This window comes from Marmota monax, unplaced genomic scaffold (assembly GCF_021218885.2).
Source record: "Marmota monax isolate L192 unplaced genomic scaffold, Marmota_monax_Labrador192_F-V1.1 WCK01_AAM20220418_F8-fsc00073, whole genome shotgun sequence".
NCBI lineage: Eukaryota > Metazoa > Chordata > Mammalia > Rodentia > Sciuridae > Marmota > Marmota monax.
Genome location: NW_026692846.1, coordinates 7,072,912 through 7,091,662, shown reverse-complemented (window position 1 = coordinate 7,091,662; position 18,751 = coordinate 7,072,912). Strand labels below are relative to the sequence as shown.

Genomic DNA, 18,751 nt, shown 5'->3' with positions numbered 1-18,751 from the left:
CTTGCTGGGATTACAGGTGTCTGCCACCACGTCTGGCTTCCCCTTGTCACTCCTGATGTTCAGGTGATACCCCATTTTCATTTCTCATTGCAGAAACCTGAGTCGTCTTTTATTGTTGGTTACTATAGCTAAAAGTTTATCATTTTATTAATCTTGTAAAGTTAGTCAACTTTTGAGTTTGTTGATTTTGCTCTTATTTTTTGTTTATTCTGCTCTAATTTTTATTATTTTTTCTTATTTTGTGTTTGTTTTTATTTCATATTTAGTAAAGGTGAAAGCTTAGGTTATTGATTTGAAATCTTGTATTTTTAACATAATCATTTAAAGCTATAAATTTCCTTCATAGTACTGCTTTAGATACCCTTATATGTCTTAATATGCTCTGTTTTCATTAGTATTTGTCTCAGAATATTTTCTAATTTTTCTTTTCATTTCTAGTTTGATCTAATGATTATTAAGTTACTTTTAATTAAGTTCTTTATGAGGATGGAAATCCCTGCTTATTGTTAGTGGTAAATTTTTTTTCCCACCCTTTCACTTTCAGTCTGTGGATGTCTTTTCCTGTGAGATGAATCTCTTGAAGCCAACATATTGTTGGATCTTTTTAAAAATTACCTTCTTTAATTTCTTCATATTTGTGAATTCCCCAAATTTCTTTCTTCAGTGGATTCTAATTTATTCCATATCAGCAGAAAATATACTTTGAATGATTTTAGACCTTTGAAAATTATTGAGGCCTATGAGATGTCCTGGCTTAGAGTTTGTCTTTGGAACTATTCCATTTGCACTTAAGTGCATGCTTCGTCTGTGGGCACAGTGTTTTATCCACTGTGCTTTCAATCCTATGTTATTTGTACTCACTAATACTAGATTAATCTTTATAGTTTACAAACCTAAATATGCAACTTACCTCCTTAAAATCATTAAGGACTTCTCAGTACCCTTCTGAACGTTCTAAGTTGCCTCTAAATCGACTTAAAGCTTCATATGATTTTGTGTCTGCTCTCCCTTTCCCTTTAGTGTTTTCATATTTCATCCAAATAGTACTCACAACACTCTTTTGATTTCCTGTATTTAATGTTGCTTGAGTCTTTAATCATTTTGTCCTCTGCTGAGGCCCTCCTGGCTTAGTCCTCACTCATCTGAGATAACACCTCTTGTAGAGAGCCCACTCTTCTAGCAACAGCTGCCTTCAGTGAGTTTTCTTTTTCAACTTTTGGCCCTGGACTTCCTTTACTGTAAAACACGAGAGACAATTTGACATATTTGTACATGTTACTGTTGGTTATTGTGTGGAGTGAGGGCGGTCAGGAAGAGGGAGGAATCAAGGCTGACTCCTATCGTTTCCAAATTGAGCATTTGATAGTCATGTAAGGTGAAATCAAAGTGCAGGTTTTCAGGAATAAGATTATGTATCACATTTTCAAAATGCCGACTCTCCTGCAGCTCCTGCAGTATCCCAGGGGAAATGTACAAAGGAATGTGCACCAGAGAAGCTGCCATGTTGGGTGTGTCTTTCTCCTTTGCTGGAGTGAGTTCCTTGGCTGTAGGACAGTGGCTGACTCCTCTTTGTTTTCCTGTCCCTGAGGCGCCTCAGATGCTCAGTGACCACTAGGGAGTTGAGCTGTAAGGAGCAGAGCCACCAGACAGTGCTTTTGGTGCTTTAACCTTATCCTAGGCATTTCACCTGGAAACCATGCCGAGGGAAAGGAAAGATGGTTGATTGCAGGAAATTTTAGCTTGGGGAAAAGTACTGTTTTTTTTCTCTTTTCCCTTCTTAGAGAAATTTATTAATATGTTTTAATTTTCAGAAATTCATATCTTGTTTTGTGAATTTAACTATTTTCCCAATCTTTTTTATTGATATTTTTCACTATTTGCACTAAATACTTTAGAATTTTTAACATGACACAGATTATGCTGTCTTCTCTTTCCTGTGTAGGACTACAATGATGAAATCAGACAAGCCCAGCTCCAGGAATTAACATATTTGAATGGTGGTTCAGAAAATGCGGATGTCCCAGTGGTTAGGGGGAAACCCACCCTACGGACAAGAGGTGTGCCAGCCCCAGCAATTACCAGGTAGGTGTTTATTAATTGGCTTACTTTTCCTTAAGGTTTGCGTGCCATGGCAACAGTTTCAACGTGTCTTATCTTAGTAGCCAGAAACCCCTCTATCAGTATATCTGTAGGAAGCCACTGTTCAGACTTTGAAAGTCACAAGTAGGGAATTCACCTTGGAGGGAGATATTCCTAGGCTTAACTGTTATCACTTTATCACTTACCACCTAATCACTTCAGGCAAATTATTACCCACTCTAAGGTTCATTCTTTAAAATGACAGTTTTTTGATGTGTAAGTAATATCATCGATATGCAGATTGGAGCCATGGCTCCTTGTGCCTTGCCCTGATTCTTCCCCCTTCCGGAGCCTAGTTCTTGGCCACACCTCCAGTGCTCTGACACGTCCAGCATCTAGTGGGTGTCCTAAGGTCTGTTGTCAGTTTGCTCTTTACAAGTGCTGTAGCATGTGAGAAATCCTTGGGCTGGTCCGGGCACACATTGATTGATTGCTTGTTTGTTTGTTATTTCTGTCTTTGTTTTGTGATTACATTTGTTTGTTTGTTTGTTTTGGTACCAGGGATTGAACCCAGGGTCACTTAGCCACTCAATCACATCCCCAGCCTCCCTACTCCTTTTTAAAATTGTTTTTTATTTTTAAATTTTGAGACAGGGTCTTGTTAAGTTGCTTAAGGCCCCACTAAGTTGCTGAGGGTGGCCTTGAATTTGTAATCTTCTAGCCTCACTCCCAAGATGCTAGGATTACAGGTATATGCCACTATACCCAGCTATGATTAATTCTATGAGGAAATGTTTTAAAGAGAATCAAAAATTTGATATGACTTTCTCAATTTTATTTGGAAATTATGTTTAGTTTTCCCATTTTTGTTCTGAAAGCAATCAGTGGAATAAAGAAATAGAGTTTTCTTTTAATCATGTGACTATATAGATTTTTTTTCAGGTAGAAGTTTGAATAAAACTATTAAATATATTGTTCTTATAAATCTCCAAGTTCCTCTGGGAGAACGAGAAGTTCCTTCCTCTATTGAGAGTTGCCAGCTGGAGCAATGTCAGAGCAGGAGTGTGCTGCTATGATATCAAGTCAGCAATAGGCCTTGAGCCTGTGGGGTTTCTGTGTCAAAAAGAGGTTTAATTGATGATTTCATGGAAAGGTACACGTAGGTACTCGGCAAACCCTAACTGCCTCTTTAATTTCTATTTCTTCCAACATTAAATTTACCTAAAATCATAAGAAATTACTTATGTACTATATTAGTTTGCTGCTAGCTGCTGTGACAAATTACCACAAATTTGGTGGCTGAAAATAAAAAATACAAAAATATATTCTCTTGTAGCTATGAAAGCCACATGACTAAAACCAGTTATCATTTGTTCAGAGGCAGGGTGTTGGCAGGGCTGTGTTCCCTCTGGAGGCTCTGAGGGCAAGTTCTTTTCTTGCTCCTTCAGTGTCTGGTGAGCCCAGCATGCCTGGATCGTGGCCCCATCACAGTGACCCCTCCCACTTCTTCACACTGCCTTCTCTTTCCTGACCTCCCTCTGCTGACTTTATAGGGTTCATGTGGTTGTATAGGGTAGTTCAAGGCAGGATAATGCAGGGGACCTCCATCTCAAGATCCTTCTCTTAGCTGCAAGGCCCCTTTTTCTGATTCAGGTAAGCTGTGCAGGTCACAAGGATTGGGATCACATAGTGGTTAATTGCCTGATATTATTTAGCGTACAGGTTTGACTCCTTAGTCTCAACTTTGTTATGATGGAAGCTCGCACGTTTTCCCAAAATGCATAACGTGTCAAATAATATATTTAAACATTCTCAACGTCTGAAGACTTGTACCTTCCCTCTGGCACTGACTTTGCTTGTTTGTCCATGTGTGGAGCATGTGGTTTGTGCTCATGGCTAGGAGCTTTCCCTTTTGGTGTGGCACACACATAACGCCCTGCCAAGCAACTGTCTCTGCAACCCTGCGAGGTAGTCAGACTCACATCATTCATCGTATTCAAATCTTCTCAAAAGAGAACAGAAAATACATGTAGATGCATACAAAGAGAGACAGCCTTCCAGACTTGACACTTACACAATGCCAGCATTCTTTTCTTTTTACTGACATAGGAAGGTGGGCAGGTAGGTAGGTAGGTACAGAGATACAGTCTCAGCATAGATCTCCTCAGTCAGTGACTGACCACATTTACAATGGTGATCCCATTAGACTGTAATGCAGCTGGAAAATGCCTGGAGCTATCAATGTAGTAGCCATGGTAACAGGATAATGTGACTCACTGCTCATCTGTCTGTGGCAGTGCTGATCTAAACAACCTTATTGCATTGCCAGTTCTACACGGAGGTTTGTTGTAGGTCCTACCATCTAGGTTCGTGTGAGTGCACTCTTCAGTGTGTAGACAGTGACACAACCCTCTACACATGAATTCCTCAGAATGCATCTGTCATTAAGTGATGTGACTGTATGTAGATGGGTAGATGTTTCTATATCTGTGGGTATGTACAGAAGCTTTCATTTTCATGATGTATAGCTTGTTTAAGTAAGTAGTATATAAAAATGTTCTGTGACCAGGCACAGCGGTGCACAGCTGTTACCCAGCAATTTGGGAGACTGAGGCAGGAGGATCGCAAGTTTGAGGTGCAATTGGGCAACTTAGTGAGATCCTCAGCAACTTGGTGAGAGACTCTCTCAAAATAAAGGAACAAAAAGGGTTGACGATGTAGCTCAGCAGCCTAAAGTGTCCCTGAGTTCAAGCTCAAGTACCAAAAAAATTAAAATTAAAAATAATATGTTTCAATATTTACATATCTCTATTTATATACATATACAATAAAATCAACCAGTGTTACTTGTCTCACTTAGGTTGTTTTTGTCCATTCCTTTTTCAAAATGCAAATGCAGAATGGTATCCTCACCAGAGTTGCCGTAGAGTGTGTCAGTGCCACTGCTCAGGCAACCACTGTGCCTGAAGACAGGTCCTAACTTAGCTGTCACTTTCTGTCAAGTTGAAAATATCAAGAGCTGACGCCACAAGCGCTTTTTTCATTTTGGAATGTAAGCCTGGAGAAACGCCTTTCACCTGCCCACGTGGGAAACCATTTCCTTGATCGTGGCCTTACCTTGCTTATGTTTAAAGCTGCTAAAATTCCTGATGAGACTCGTTTCACATTCACGTCTCAGACCCTGGTTTTCAGTTCATGGGGTGCTGGTGGGTAGAGCTGGCCTTAAAGGGGTGCGTGTACTTAAGAAACCACGTGGCTTGTGTGCTCGGCACCCTCAGGACACACTCTGTGTTTCCATTTTTCCATTTGATTCTGGTCTTCCTTGGTTCCAAACATTTTAAATTCCTTGTTTTAAAAGTTTATTTTCTTAAAAGGGACATTTAAAGCCCCTGTGTATTTTTTTTCTCAAAATCTGTCTCCAAGTCACTCTTTGTTGATTATTTTGCCCTGTTTCCTGTGCCTCCAGCCCACTCTGGGCTCTAAGCTCTGCCTCGGCAGCTTGTGCTGCACCCTCGCAGGTCTCTGTTTTCCTGATTTCTTTTGTCAGCAATTGTTTTTCTTCCCTCTGCTCCTCTCAAGTGTTTAAATCCTACTTACCTTTTCTGCCCGACCTGGAACTTACCTTAGCAAGCGCAGAGTACCTGCTATGGGTTATGCATTTTTCTAAGCACTTCAGAGGTGTTAACTCATTAGGCCTCATGATGATCTTTGAGATGGTATGGGAAGGCCAGACAAGGAAAGGGAGGCCAGAGAGGTCAGTTGTTTGCCAGAGGTCACACAGCTTGTGATTGACAGAGACAGCCTCTAAGCGAGGCCCTCTGGTTCCACAATCCAACCTGCTCCCCTGGGTGTGATCCTTCCCTTGTGTTTTTCGCCTGGAGGGAAATACTTTTCCTCCCTCCATTCTCCCACCACTTTTCCTGTGGAGCTTTGATTCTGGCACTGTTCTTATGTTTTCATTATGACACATGTTAATACCAACTGTGATGAAGAGGAAACCACGTGTGTAACTTGCAAAAATGTGGTCCATCCTATAGAATAAGAAAATAAAATAAGTTGATGTTGAAATTAGGGTAGAAAATCGCATAGACTCCTCAGGAAAGGTTAGTACGTGTTGTAACATTTTGTAGAATTTGTGGATTGGTCTTTAGTTTATACTTTGTATTTCCTGTGGCCAAAGCTGGGTACAGAGTTCATGGTACCTAAATGTCAAAAACATTGATAATACAGAAACAAACAAATAACAACATATACCATCAAAGCCTAGCACTTTCTAATCCTGAGATGTATGAAGAATCTTCTGGACATACTCATAAACGAGTCTCCCTATGACTTAATATTGCTGAAGGTGGGGGAAGTACTGGACTTTACCACTGAGCTGTATCCCCTGCTGTTTTTATTTTTTTATTTTGAGACAGGCTTGCCAAGTTGCTTAGGGCCTTGCTAAGTTGCTGAGGCTGGCCTTGAACTTGCAATCCTCCTGTCTCAGCCTGCCAAGTTGCTGGGATTATGGGTTTGCACCCCTGCACCAGACTTTTAAAATATTATTTTCAATAAAGTTCTTCATATCCACTTCCTCATTAAGTCATTTTGATTTTACATGTAAAATAAACCTCAATTTTATTTTTCTGTAATCACCTTTGCCATCCTTCCCAATCTAACCTACACTAGTCCTCTGTTTTCTATTTACAGTCATAATGACCATTTAATATTAAATTTGATTATATCTTGTCCTCACTTAAAATATGAGGACAATTTAAAATGTCCTCATGTTCCAGCTATGAGAAAATTCACGTTTTCTGGTATGTACTTGAATGTTCTGGCCACTCTTGTCACTCCCTGTGTCTCATTCCACCTTTTCACTCTCCTTGCTCCCTCCGCCACGCTGGCCTCCTCCTGTCCCGTAAACAGGCCCTGCTCACTCTTCCCACGTCTTTGGGCTCTCCTCCTTCTCCCTGGCAGGCTTGCTTGTCAGTGGTCCGGCTCCCTTCTCAGCACCGTGTTCCCTTGTTAAAGAAGGCTGTGGTGGTCTTCTGAGGTGGCCATCTCAGCACCCTGTCTCAGTCACTTTGTAGCATTTTCCAAACTGAATTGCCCTATTTGTTCACTTGGGTTATTCCTTATTAAAATGTTAGTCTGCAAAAGCCATTGTGTCCCTCAGACCTGGCATGTGATAATCACTTAGTAAATGAGAAAATACAGTAGCACTTTTCTGTATGCCTTCTGATCAAGTGTTGACCATTTAAAATATTCTTTCCTTAGTGCAGTTCTTGTTCTGTTTATGACTGAATTGCCTGGGTTGGGCTTTGTGGGAGTGTTCACGTAGATGTCACTGCTTGGGAATTTCGTGGTGGGATGTTTTTACTGCATGCGGTCTTCACGAGTGGTCCCACTGTTCACTTTAGGATGTCTTTCTGATACAGGGTGTAAACAATTGAAAATTAAATCCCACAGTGAGAAGTAACGCAAGTCTCTCGTGAAACCTTCTCACTTGAGTTCCAAATAAGAGCACTGAACTTCTGCCTCAGTATAGGCCATCAGGAGGCTTTTTTGCCCCCTGTGTGCCCTGGCAGTGCCTCCCGACTCCTTCCCTGCTCCAGCACGCAGACGGGATGGAGTGCCCTCGGTGCAGCCGCTGGGCAGTGTCACCCGCTTCCCCCGCAGGCCGTGCTGCCCTGTGCTCTCCTGCTTGTGTGGTGGTTGGCACCAGGTGATTTTGCACCCTCAGGGATGCTCCCTCCTGTTTCTCCCTTAGAAACCACTGGTTGGTTTGTGTTCTCCCTGGTGTAACTGTGGCATATATCTTGGCCCCTGGCTCTGCTACCTGTTTTCAGGCAGTTTGAAAGTCTCAGTTTCCTTCTCCAGAGATAAGCAAGGTGAGGCTTACCTCGTGTTAGAGTGACATTTGGGTCTTGGCATGACATCAAACTGAAGTCATGGCTTCCCCAGAGGTCACAGTGGCCTGCTCTTTCTATGAACCGGAGTCTGTGTCTCCATCTCTTTGATGTGACCATGTTGTGCTGGATTGCCCAAGTAGCTGGATTTCCTTTTGGTGGATATTTGCTTCTTATTTGTTTTGGCTCTTTTCTATGATTTCCTTTTTACCTTTTATGGAAATATAGAACGGTAATTTGTTTCATCTATGAACATATGTGAAGAATAGACTCTCAGAAAATATAACAAGTGCTGCTAATCTGACCTCTCATTTGCAGGGGAAGAGGAGGAGTCACCGCCCGGCCAGTTGGTGTTGGTGTGCCTCGTGGCACTCCAGCTCCCAGAGGAGTGCTGTCTACCCGGGGGCCAGTGAATCGGGGAAGAGGCCTTCTCACTCCCAGAGCAAGAGGGGTGCCCCCCACTGGGTACAGACCTCCACCACCACCCCCGACACAAGAGACCTACGGAGAGTATGTGAGTGGCAGTGTTAAATGACAGCTTTGTTGGTCAGGATGACTCGGTCTAGACATAGCTCTGGATGGTGTAGCAAAGTGGAGACCCTCACCTTATTTAGTTCTTGAATACTGTGCCTTAGTGCAGCAAACATTCATGGAGGCTGAGTAGGCCCCTGGTACTAGAGACACAGACACAGCCTGGCCTGTGCCTCATCCTGAGCCTGGGAAGGAACTGAGTGTGGGAGCTGCAGCACTTGTGTCCAGCAGAGGGGTCCTCAGCCCTAAGTTCAGTGTAACAGGCCTTCCTATTCCACCATGAATGTGCCTCTGAGCAGGTCAGTCATTAGAAAGAATATTGCCCAAAGACTCTGCAATGGTCCTGCCCTCAGGTCTCCCTTAGGTGTCTGCTAGGTAGAGACTCGTTGTTTTCCATGAAGAAAACAAAAATTCCCTATTTTTAAAATTGATGCAAATCATTTTTTAACTTATTTATCTGTTAATTCTTTACTGTAGTTCATAGCCTTAACATAAGAGGAAAAAAAAAATATAACCATGAAAAAATAGATCCATGAAAAGCAAGGAAACAGAAAAGACTCTTTTTGGTACTGGGGATTAAACTCAGGTTCACGTAACCAAGGAGCCACATCCCCACCCTTTTTATTTTTTATTTTGAGACAGGGTCTTGTTGAGTTGTCTGGGCTGGCCTCTAACTTGCAATCTTGCCTCAGCCTCCCCCGGAGCTGGGATTACAAACATGAGCCACCATGCCTAATAGGAATTCTTAGAGAATATAGACCCCTTGGGATTCTTATTGTAGCATCCTAGTTTCTCATACATACATGGAAAACAGAAACTGGCTGCATGGCTGGTATTGTTAAATTGAAGATATTGAAGGGAGACGCTGAGAACTGGGGTCACTGAGAACCAAGCTGTGATAGTAACAGGCAAGACCTGGCAGAGTCTCCCTTCTGACTCTTTGTAGGTCTCTTCCTAGGTCCTTCGCACCTTTTGCGTGGTTTCCAGAAAGTTTTGGTAATTCCCTGGCCTCCAACAACCTCTTGAGCTTTATTTGTAACCAATTTGTCATGCACATACTGAAGGTATTATAATTCCCCAAACATGCTGTCCTCCTAGGCCTCCAGAACTGGCTCATGCTGCCTGCTCAGCCTGGAAGAAATTCTCCTAGAGCTGGGGATGTGGCTCAAGTGGTAGCGCGCTCGCCTGGCATGCCTGGGGCGCTGGGTTCGATCCTTAGCACCAGATAAAAATAAAAAATAAAGATGTGTGTCCACCGGAAACTAAAAAATAAATATTAAAATATTCTCTCTCTCTCTCTCTCTCTCTCTCTCTCTCTCTCTTTAAAAAAAAAAATTCTCCTATTCTGACTGTCTCTTCTTTCTCCTTCTAGACTTAGGCCAGCTGTTGCTAGAGAAATTCAAAAGTGGTAGCAGCTAGCCTACTGGGCTTTACGACGGTTATTACATGATGTCTCTCTCACACCTAGACTGAACTTCTGGTAGTGCAGGGGTGGATAGCTTTTATTTCTTTATACTTAACAGACATCATACTGAGAGCTCAATGACTTATATTTAACAAAGTCCGTAATACACAGTTTCATCATTTTGTTATTCAGTTGCAGAAGAATGTGGTCCCTAACTCTTCTCTTTTTATATCTTACAATTGAACATGTTCTTCCTAATATTCTTATCTGACAGTAATCATACTTCACATTTTTCCCCAGATTTTGAGTTTCCAAAAGCAGTAAGTGCTTTTGATAGAGGGCTGCTGCTCTCCGAGCCCCTCAGGCAGACCCGTTGTCATCTTATGTCCGCCTTGGCTTGGCTGTTTCTTTCCACAGGGCAACTTCCTGGTAGCAGATAGAAGTGTAGCAGGTAGTAGAAGTGTCTGGAAGCCAGACTGGGCCACATTTTGCCATGAATTTGGTGTGAGGCGATTTGATTGAACATGTGGCTTTGTACTTCACGTATTGCAGAAGGAGTAGCATTGCCTTCTTTACATGGATTAACTGACCCTTCTACTCAGTGGGGACTCCTGGATGTCTCATATTCTCTGTCTTAGCCTCTGCACTTAGTTTATAAATAAATTAAATGAATAAATTCAAAGTTTTATTGTCCAGGAAAGGAAAAGCAAATGAAACTCAAAAGATTTGGTTTTGCTGTTGATTTAAAATATCTCAGATTTTTAAATATTTGTTCATTTATTTGCAGTAATAGGGACTGCACTCAGGGACTTGGGCATACTAGGCAAACGCTCTACCACTGAGCCACATCCCCAGGTTTTCATTTTATTTTAAGGCAGGTCCCACTGAGTTGCTCAGGTTGGCCGTAAACTTGTATCCTCCTGCCCCAGCCTCCTGAACAGTCAGGATGACAGGCTTGCACTACCATGCCTGATGTTTCTTTGTCCATTTATTTATTTATTTATTTTGGATAAATAATAGGAAAGACCTTGAAACAACTGAATTGCAAAATAATCTCCTGAGTTGCTGTGCTTTCCTTCCCATCTGCTACCAGGGAGCTGCCCTGTAGAAGAGGACTTGAGCTGAGCAGACAAAGAGCTCTGAACAAGGAAATCCTCGTGTTTTGAGTCCTGAACTCACAGCTGACACTTCTAGGCACTGATTATCAGTGCAACTGCAATGTCAGCCTAGGGCCAGCATTCTTGCTGCCCCACCTTGGTGTCCCTTGACATAGGCCGCCATATCACCCCTCCTTACCTTAATTTGGCTGGTATGCAGCAGGGGCAGTTTCACAAGCTCACACAACTGACAGTGTTTGCCGCACTTTAAACCATGCTGTTCGCTTCTCCATGTGTGCTTTAGGTGGCATTATGGGACACAGAAGGCAGACACTATCACAGCCCTCACTGTGAATCTCTGGGTGAATCTCTGCTACGGGGGGTTCTGATGGTAAACATTATCACTGACGCACTCAGTGTAGTGTATGGTATCCCTGAGAACGCTTTTTGAGATTAATATCCAAGAAGAAGGGTTTTCACCATTCAGTCTAGCATTTTGTAAGCCCCTGTGCACAGTTGTGAAAGCTTCAAGAGCTGAACACTGTATCTTAGGAACTTGTGTCAGGAGTAGACAGACCCCTCACCCCACTCACAGTTGCCTGCCCTCAGCAACATTGTTTGTCCCCTGTACCCTGCTGGCTTCATCTTCCTCTCCTGACCAAACTGTGTTAGGATTCCTTCCTCCCAGCCCCTCTAAGATGGCTTTTCAGTCTCTGGCATACCTCCAGACATTGGTCTAAACTGTTTGAACTCCTGGAGGTACTGACACAACACACTTAGCTTTGCCACCTGGGAAGGTGGATGGGGGGCAGGAATAAAACTTAGAAAAGTATTTATTTTGTTGCTATGTTTTCTGTGGCTAGGGTGGGTATGCAAAAAGATACCAATTTGGAAAGCCAAGGAATCTAGCCAGGCATGGTGGCACACACCTGTAATCCCAGCAACTCAGGAGGCTGAGGCAGGAGGATCACAAATTTGAGGGCAGCCTCAGCAATTTAATGAGACCCTGTCTCAAAATATAAAATAAACATGGATAGGGGTGCACTCAGTGGTTAAGTGCCCCAGGGTCCAATCCCCAGTACCAAGAGAAAAAGAAAAGGATCCCATGACACAAAGAAGTGACTATACCAAGTGGTTGGCAATAAACGAGAATAAAATCATGGCATTTGCATGGAAATGGATGGTGCTGGAGAAGATAATGCCAAGTGAAGTTAGCCAATCCCAAAAAAACAAATGCCAAATATTTTCTCTGATACAAGGAGTCTGACTCATAGTGGGGTAGGGAGGGGGAGCACGGGAGGAATTGGTGAACTCTAGATAGGGAGAGAAAGGCCGCAGGGGATTAGCAAGGATGGTGGAATGTGGTGGACATCATTATCCAAAGAACATGTCAGAAGACACAAATTGGTGTCAACATAATTTATATACAACCAGAGATATGAAAAGCTGTGCTGTATACGTGTAATAAGAATTCTAATGCATTCTGCTGTCATTTTTTTAATCAATAAAAAAAAGAATTTAGGAAAGTATTACACTGAACCAGACTTATCATAAATTAGATTCTAAATTCTGTTAGGGTGGAGCCTTCTCCCCCACCATCACCATTTCATTTGCAGCAGCTAATACAATGTCCAGCACATTGTTTAAGCTAGGAATTCTTGAATTGCAAGGGACACAGAGAACACTGAACCATGTAGGTCTTCAGTGGGTGTTTGTGAGGGAAGGAAGGATGGAGCATCCTCAGCTCTGAGCTTTAACGTGGCTGCTGCAGAGCTGGCCAGGTGCCTGCTGTGCGAGTCCCTTTTCCTCCCAGTGTCTGTGCACAGTCCAGCATGTGGCTGGGTGGCGAGTCACTGCGCTTGCCCGTTCTCTAGAGCATTGGTTCGAGTCCCTCATCAACTGACTCACCAGCTCTGAGCAGTTCCTGGCCCACTAGTAATGTTCTCAGGGTAAACAGCCTTATACAGAGACTTGCTACATTTTCCTCATGAGGATCACCATGATTCTCTGCTTAAACTATCTTAATTAAGTACATAGATGAGAGAACTATTAAGAAGAAGGGTATGGGGTTAGGACTAAAAAACAAACAACAACAACAAAGAATTATCACTACACATATCAGCAAAAATAAAAATAACATTTTCACTATTTAAGAATTTCAGCCAGTAGTACATGCCCATAATCCCAATTACTTGGGAGGCTGTAGCAGGAGGATCACAAGTTAAAGGCCAGCTTGAGCAGCTTAGCAAGACTCTGTCTCAGAAGTAAAATTAAGAAGAAAAAGGACTGAAATGTAGCTCAGTTGGTGAGCTACATTTATTTTGTCTTGCATAGCGTGTGCAAGGCCCTGAGTTTGATCCGGGATCACATAGAAAAACAATAAATTTCAGCGTATCCTCGTCTCTGAGAAGGGCTTGTCATTTCTTTGTAACTCAGAAATGCAAATTTTAATAATGTCTTTGAGGCTGGGGGCTTAGTTCTGCATAGCTGTGGCAGGCTCTGAGTTAGATTTTAACTCTAGCACTGCCAAAAAAGAGGTTCTTGAACTACATTCATAGTAGTAAAAATTTTACTTCTATAAAACAGGTATAATTATATTTAACAACTCCATTTGCTGTCCTTTTAAACATTGATATAACATCTGTCCAAAGCCATTATTTCCAAAATAAAAGATGAAAAATAAATCTCATAGTTGCTTATTTAAAACAGAAAAGTGGGGAAGGAATTCTGTTCTTTGAACTCATGGCACAAGTGCTACTTTGTGAGAAAGTGTGCATATCAGGGCTGAAGATCCTGCTCTTCACATCACCCCTCCTGAAGTGGAAAGCATCCTCGTGCAGGCCTAGGCCCAGGAAAGACACAGCTGACAGGATGTGTTCTACTTCTTTTTGGCAAATAGCTAACACCCACTGAAAGCATGTGCTTCCTTAGCCCAGCTGAGATGTCTGGCCATTCGCAGGCAGTGGGCCTCTAGAAGGTGAACTGATTTTTCTCAAAGTGAGTTGGTAGAGATATGTGATCCTTCATAATGTCATCTGAACTAGTCATTTTCTATCAGTCACTGTCACAAAAGACTCCCTGAGTGCTGGTCATGGAGAAGAACACCAATTGGCAGATAAGTGTATCTGACCACAGGATGCTTGTTCTAAGAGTATGTTTGGCTTCCACAGTACTCACTTGACTAGAGCAGGCTAGCCATTGCAAGACCAAATCCTCTTCTTGTGAGCACTTGTCATCTAAAAGTAAGAAAACGAGGTAATTCAGCATGATTAGGTTTTTTTTTTTTTTTTTCCCCAAAAGAAGAAAATAGACAATGGATGTGTTTTTTAAGCATTCAAGTACAAACTCAGGCCTGTGGTCTACTTTTAACTTAGAAAAATTGGGCATAATTACAGTAACTCATCTGTCTTTGAGAACAAGAAGCATCCGTTTCCCAAAATGACATTGATTTATTACTTAAATACAGATAATTAGATAACTGGAAAATTAGTGTAGCCAAGAATGCATTCACTAAGAGTACTTTCAGAGTTAAACAGTGGTGGAATTATATAGAAAGACACATGTATAGATGTCTAAAGTGGAACAGTTTTTGGTGCATTCTGTAGGGTCAGCATGCAAACAGACGTGCAATCAGAGTACATGTGTGTCCCTCCAACACTCTCCTCATAGCTGTATTCACGTCTCTGAAGAACCTTGTCAGTCAGTTAAATCTCAAACTGCAGAGGTGGGATCTTCGAGATAGCTCTAGTTGTCATTCACAGGAGGGCAGGAAGTGTGGGAGCTTGTGTGGTGAGAAGGAGCAGAGGCCAAGATGCCAAAGAAGGTCAAGAAAGACTGCATGAGAGGAATGGAAGTGTCCCGTGACCTCGGTAATCTGGAAACTCTAGGTGCCCTGTGCTTATATACGTGATTAGGTTGCTGCAGGTGTCTGAGGTCACAGGCGAAGGGGCCCAGAGTATACATTTCAGGCAGCAGCTAGAATCTCACACAAGCCCTTTTTAGCACACACACACCCCATTTTGAAAGGTGATTTCGATATCATTTTCAATGTAGTTTTTCTGTTTTTTACAACCCAAACATGCATGCTAGTAATGGCCACAAGGAGAACTCCTGTTTTCTCTCTGCTCCTCTCCTACCCTCAGCACTTACACAGGAGCAGGACTTACTTCCATACTTTGTCTCTCTCCATGTGCTCTTGGAATTCTCTGAATTGCCTCTCTTACTTTGTCCGTGGTTGTGAGCCAGCTATGCTGTTAACATAGACTAGACATGTTTGGGTGTGCCTTTCCACATTGTCAGAATTTATTGAATAATAATAAGTTCACAAGCTACGTTCCTTTCATTCACTTTAATTCACTAAAAATATGAATGGTTCCCTTGGCATCATGACTGAGGCAACTGCAAGTTCTTTTATCTCATTCCAGTCATAAGCACTGGTGTCGATAACTTTCAAGTCGAGCGTTGTGTCTTACACGCTGGAGTGTGCGTTACAGAGAATCCAGGAGAGGGCTTCAAGAGGCAGCCCTGGGAACAAAGACAGAGAGCAGGCAGAAGAGCAGGGTCACTTCGGTGGTCACTGAGGTCAGCCAGGGGAGGCTTTCAGGCTCACAGCCATTCAGGACATGGAGTTCATTCTGCAGGAACTGGCCTGTTTGGGGATACTCAGCTGCTTCTGAGGCTCACTTCTCTCCAGTCAGGCAGACATTCAGTGTGGCGACTGGTCTGCTGGGTCCTCCTGTGGACTCTCATCCAAAACACCAACCGCCCATAGCTCATAAGGAAAGCAGGGGCACGTTCTGTCCCATCTCAGCCTTGTCACTGTCTCTGTGCTTGCTAGTCTTCACCTCCAGTGGACTGAGGGCTCCTGTCAGGCAGGAGGTGTTTTATCTTTGCAGGGCTGGTGTCTTGGAAATACGTGTGAGAATGGTTAAGTTGGCTTCATCAATGCCAGCTAATTCTTACATCGTGTTCCCCACACACCTGGTGAAGTCAAATCAAAGATTTTAAGCCAGTTTTAACAAACCAATATGGTTCACATAGTGCGCTAATAAATGAGAGACAGTATACTTAGTAAAGAGGCTGTCATTCTGAGAGGCACAGTGCATGGTTTCTGATGGTTCTCCTCAGGGTGACCATGTTCCTTATCTAGATTCATACATTCTTAACAAAAATTATTTAGCCTTTTGGGGCTTTAGTTTTTTTGAGCTTAGTAGGTCTGCAGGTTATATTCGACGAAGTTCTTTCCAACTTGAAAATTCTGTAATGGATTGAGTGTTTTCTGTTGAAACTGAGAATCTAAGGATGGTTTTTATACTGAAAACTATTTTAATCAAATAGAAACCTTGTTATTGAGAAGAACATCATAAAATAAACAATGAGAGCATTTTAATAATGATAGAAACAGGTAAGAGTGGCTATTGTCATGATAAGGGGTTCAGGGAGGCAGAAGAGACCCACACTGGGACTTCTAGGCTCTTGATATGCCCCAGGAAAGAGTTTAAAGACACCTCTGGTATGAGGAGCAGACAGAGCTTCATCGTAAAGGGACGGTACACCCTTGAGAATAGACTTCATCTAGGTTCCCAGAGTCACGGACCACTGGGGACAGAAGCAGAGATCTGAGCCTTGTGCACCGGGAGCAGGTATACCTCCCTGTGCCTTCTGGCTTCATGATACCTAGGCACTGTGAGAGGAGTCACCAGGGGAGATTTGCCTATGGGAACACAGGGGCCATCACTGCCTCCATTGTGACTCCGAAATGTTGGTAACAAGGGACATGGGAGGTGGCCTTCAGGGAAAACCAAGTGTCGTTTTTAAATGTGTGTGTTATTCTTTCATGTGGGTTTTGTGTAGACTCAGTGAGGTCATAATCCTCCTCATTCTTTTTACAAAGGCAGAGCTCACCTGAAGTTTTAATTATATGACCAGTTCAGGGATTTTTATAAAGATGAGGGCTGTACCACCAGCTGATTTTCCCAGTACAGTGACTACTGGCATGATTTTTGACAGTTAACTAATCTCTAAACTGCTTCAATTATCTTGTTTTCCATAGTGAGAAATTTAATTAAAACAGTGCAGATTGTGAAAAGGTTATTTATGAAAATGCATTTTAAATGTGAATTGAAAAGCCTAGGGACACCTTTTTATTTTAGATAAAAAAAGACGAAGGTTTTATAATTTTTTACTTTCACTTTACCAAAAGCAAGGGGAAGAACAGCAGGATGTAGTTTACTGGAAATGTCTACCGAGAGCCTCCTGAGTCAGTCTTTTCCTAAATTTCTTGAATGGTTGACTTATTTGGGGAATAATTCAAATAAACTGTAGGAAATAATTCCGTATTTTAAATATGTGAGTATAAAGGTGTTCCCCCCCACACACACCTCTTTCACCTTAAGCAAAATCAACAACAAAAAGTGTCTCATGTAGGGAGGGAGTGCAGGGCTCTAAAATGACATTGTCACTGCAGCATGGAAACACTGTCTGCCCTCATGATCAGGTTCCCCATTTCCATCTAGCCAGGTGGTGGTGGTGCATTTAAGCTAATGTGACAGTGGCTCACATCCATCAGGTAAATCAGACCTGGGCATGCAGGGGCACTTGAGAACCTCTAGATTAGTGGTTTTCTACAGGAACCAGGCATCCTGATTTTATCATTTTTCTTTTGCATTTAAGTAGTGTTCATAGAACTCAGTCTCTGTCCTCAAGTGAAACAGAGTCTGGAGAGGAACAGAGTCAGGGAAGAAAAGATCGTCCCCCACACCCTGCCCCGTGTTCTTGGCGGGGGGTGGACCTGTGTAACTAAAGAAGAGCAGTCGACTTCAGTAGCATGTCTTCTTCTTGTCTCCATAGGAAATACCCAGGAAATGAGTGACTGTTGAAGAGGTGGCTTATATATAGCACTTCAATAAGCAACAGTGCATTTTTAGGAAGCAACCAGACAAAAGAGAAGGACTTTGAGTCTTGAGAGCAGCAACTTGGGGCAAGGCAAATAAGTGGGAGTAGAGTGATGTAAATTCCTCTGGTGCCATCTCAGGCTCAAAAGGCTCTGAGTTGTCTTTAGTGATCAACCTTTGTCCCTGCTGATAGAGAGAGGAGGGACACTTGTAGACTCATGTCTAACTTCCAGATGGGGTAGGGCAGAGAGGTTTGCTTAGATCTTTTTGTTCTCATTTGCCCTCAGCTCAAAATAATTCTTATGCTAACGTGGTGACATATGTGGTCTCCTGCCATGGTCTTCCCTCTTCCTCTGGATCCTCTGAAGAGCCCCCTGTCAATTTTAGGTGGGTGGTCCATTTTCTGGATCCAGGTGTACATGTCTTCTTCAGAGTACTTGTCTTAGAACAATGTAGTTACTCCTTGTCTCATTGTTTCCCCTTGGATTTTAAGTCATTGATGGTACAGGGTGTGTCTTTTTATCTGCAGGGCCCAATGTATAAGAAGAACTCAAGTGTTAGATGTCTCCATACAGAGGCAGAACCCACTGAACCTTCAAGATAAGAACCCATGTAATTGAGTTATTTGCAAAGAATACTTAGAGGGACCAAAGAACATGTGCCATTGAACCCAGCAGGTGAGAGGACTGTGGCACTGAGGCAGAAAGGGCTGGTGGGATGTCCCCCGTGGACACTCACAGGTGCACACCCATGGAAAGCTCTGCTGCACTGCAGCCAACCAGGAGAATGTTGGTAGTTGTAAATTATTGATGAGACATTATCATCTTTATCCTTACACATTTATTTTTATTT

The 18,751-nt window shown here is 42.5% G+C and overlaps 1 protein-coding gene across 4 annotated transcripts in view; it reads left to right on the top strand.

Annotated features, from left to right (window-relative positions):
- Khdrbs3 (KH RNA binding domain containing, signal transduction associated 3) overlaps positions 1-18,751 on the top strand; it is a 178,299-nt gene that overhangs the window by 97,660 nt on the left and 61,888 nt on the right. For all 4 annotated transcript variants that reach the window (XR_009227193.1, XM_046449199.2, XM_046449200.2 and 1 more), the window contains exons 5-6: positions 1,943-2,082; positions 8,292-8,487. Coding sequence is in view for 3 of the 4 variants with exons in the window: in XM_046449199.2 (XP_046305155.1) it covers positions 1,943-2,082; positions 8,292-8,487 (336 nt within the window). In the remaining variant the exon portion in view is untranslated. The remainder of the gene's footprint in view (positions 1-1,942; positions 2,083-8,291; positions 8,488-18,751) is intronic.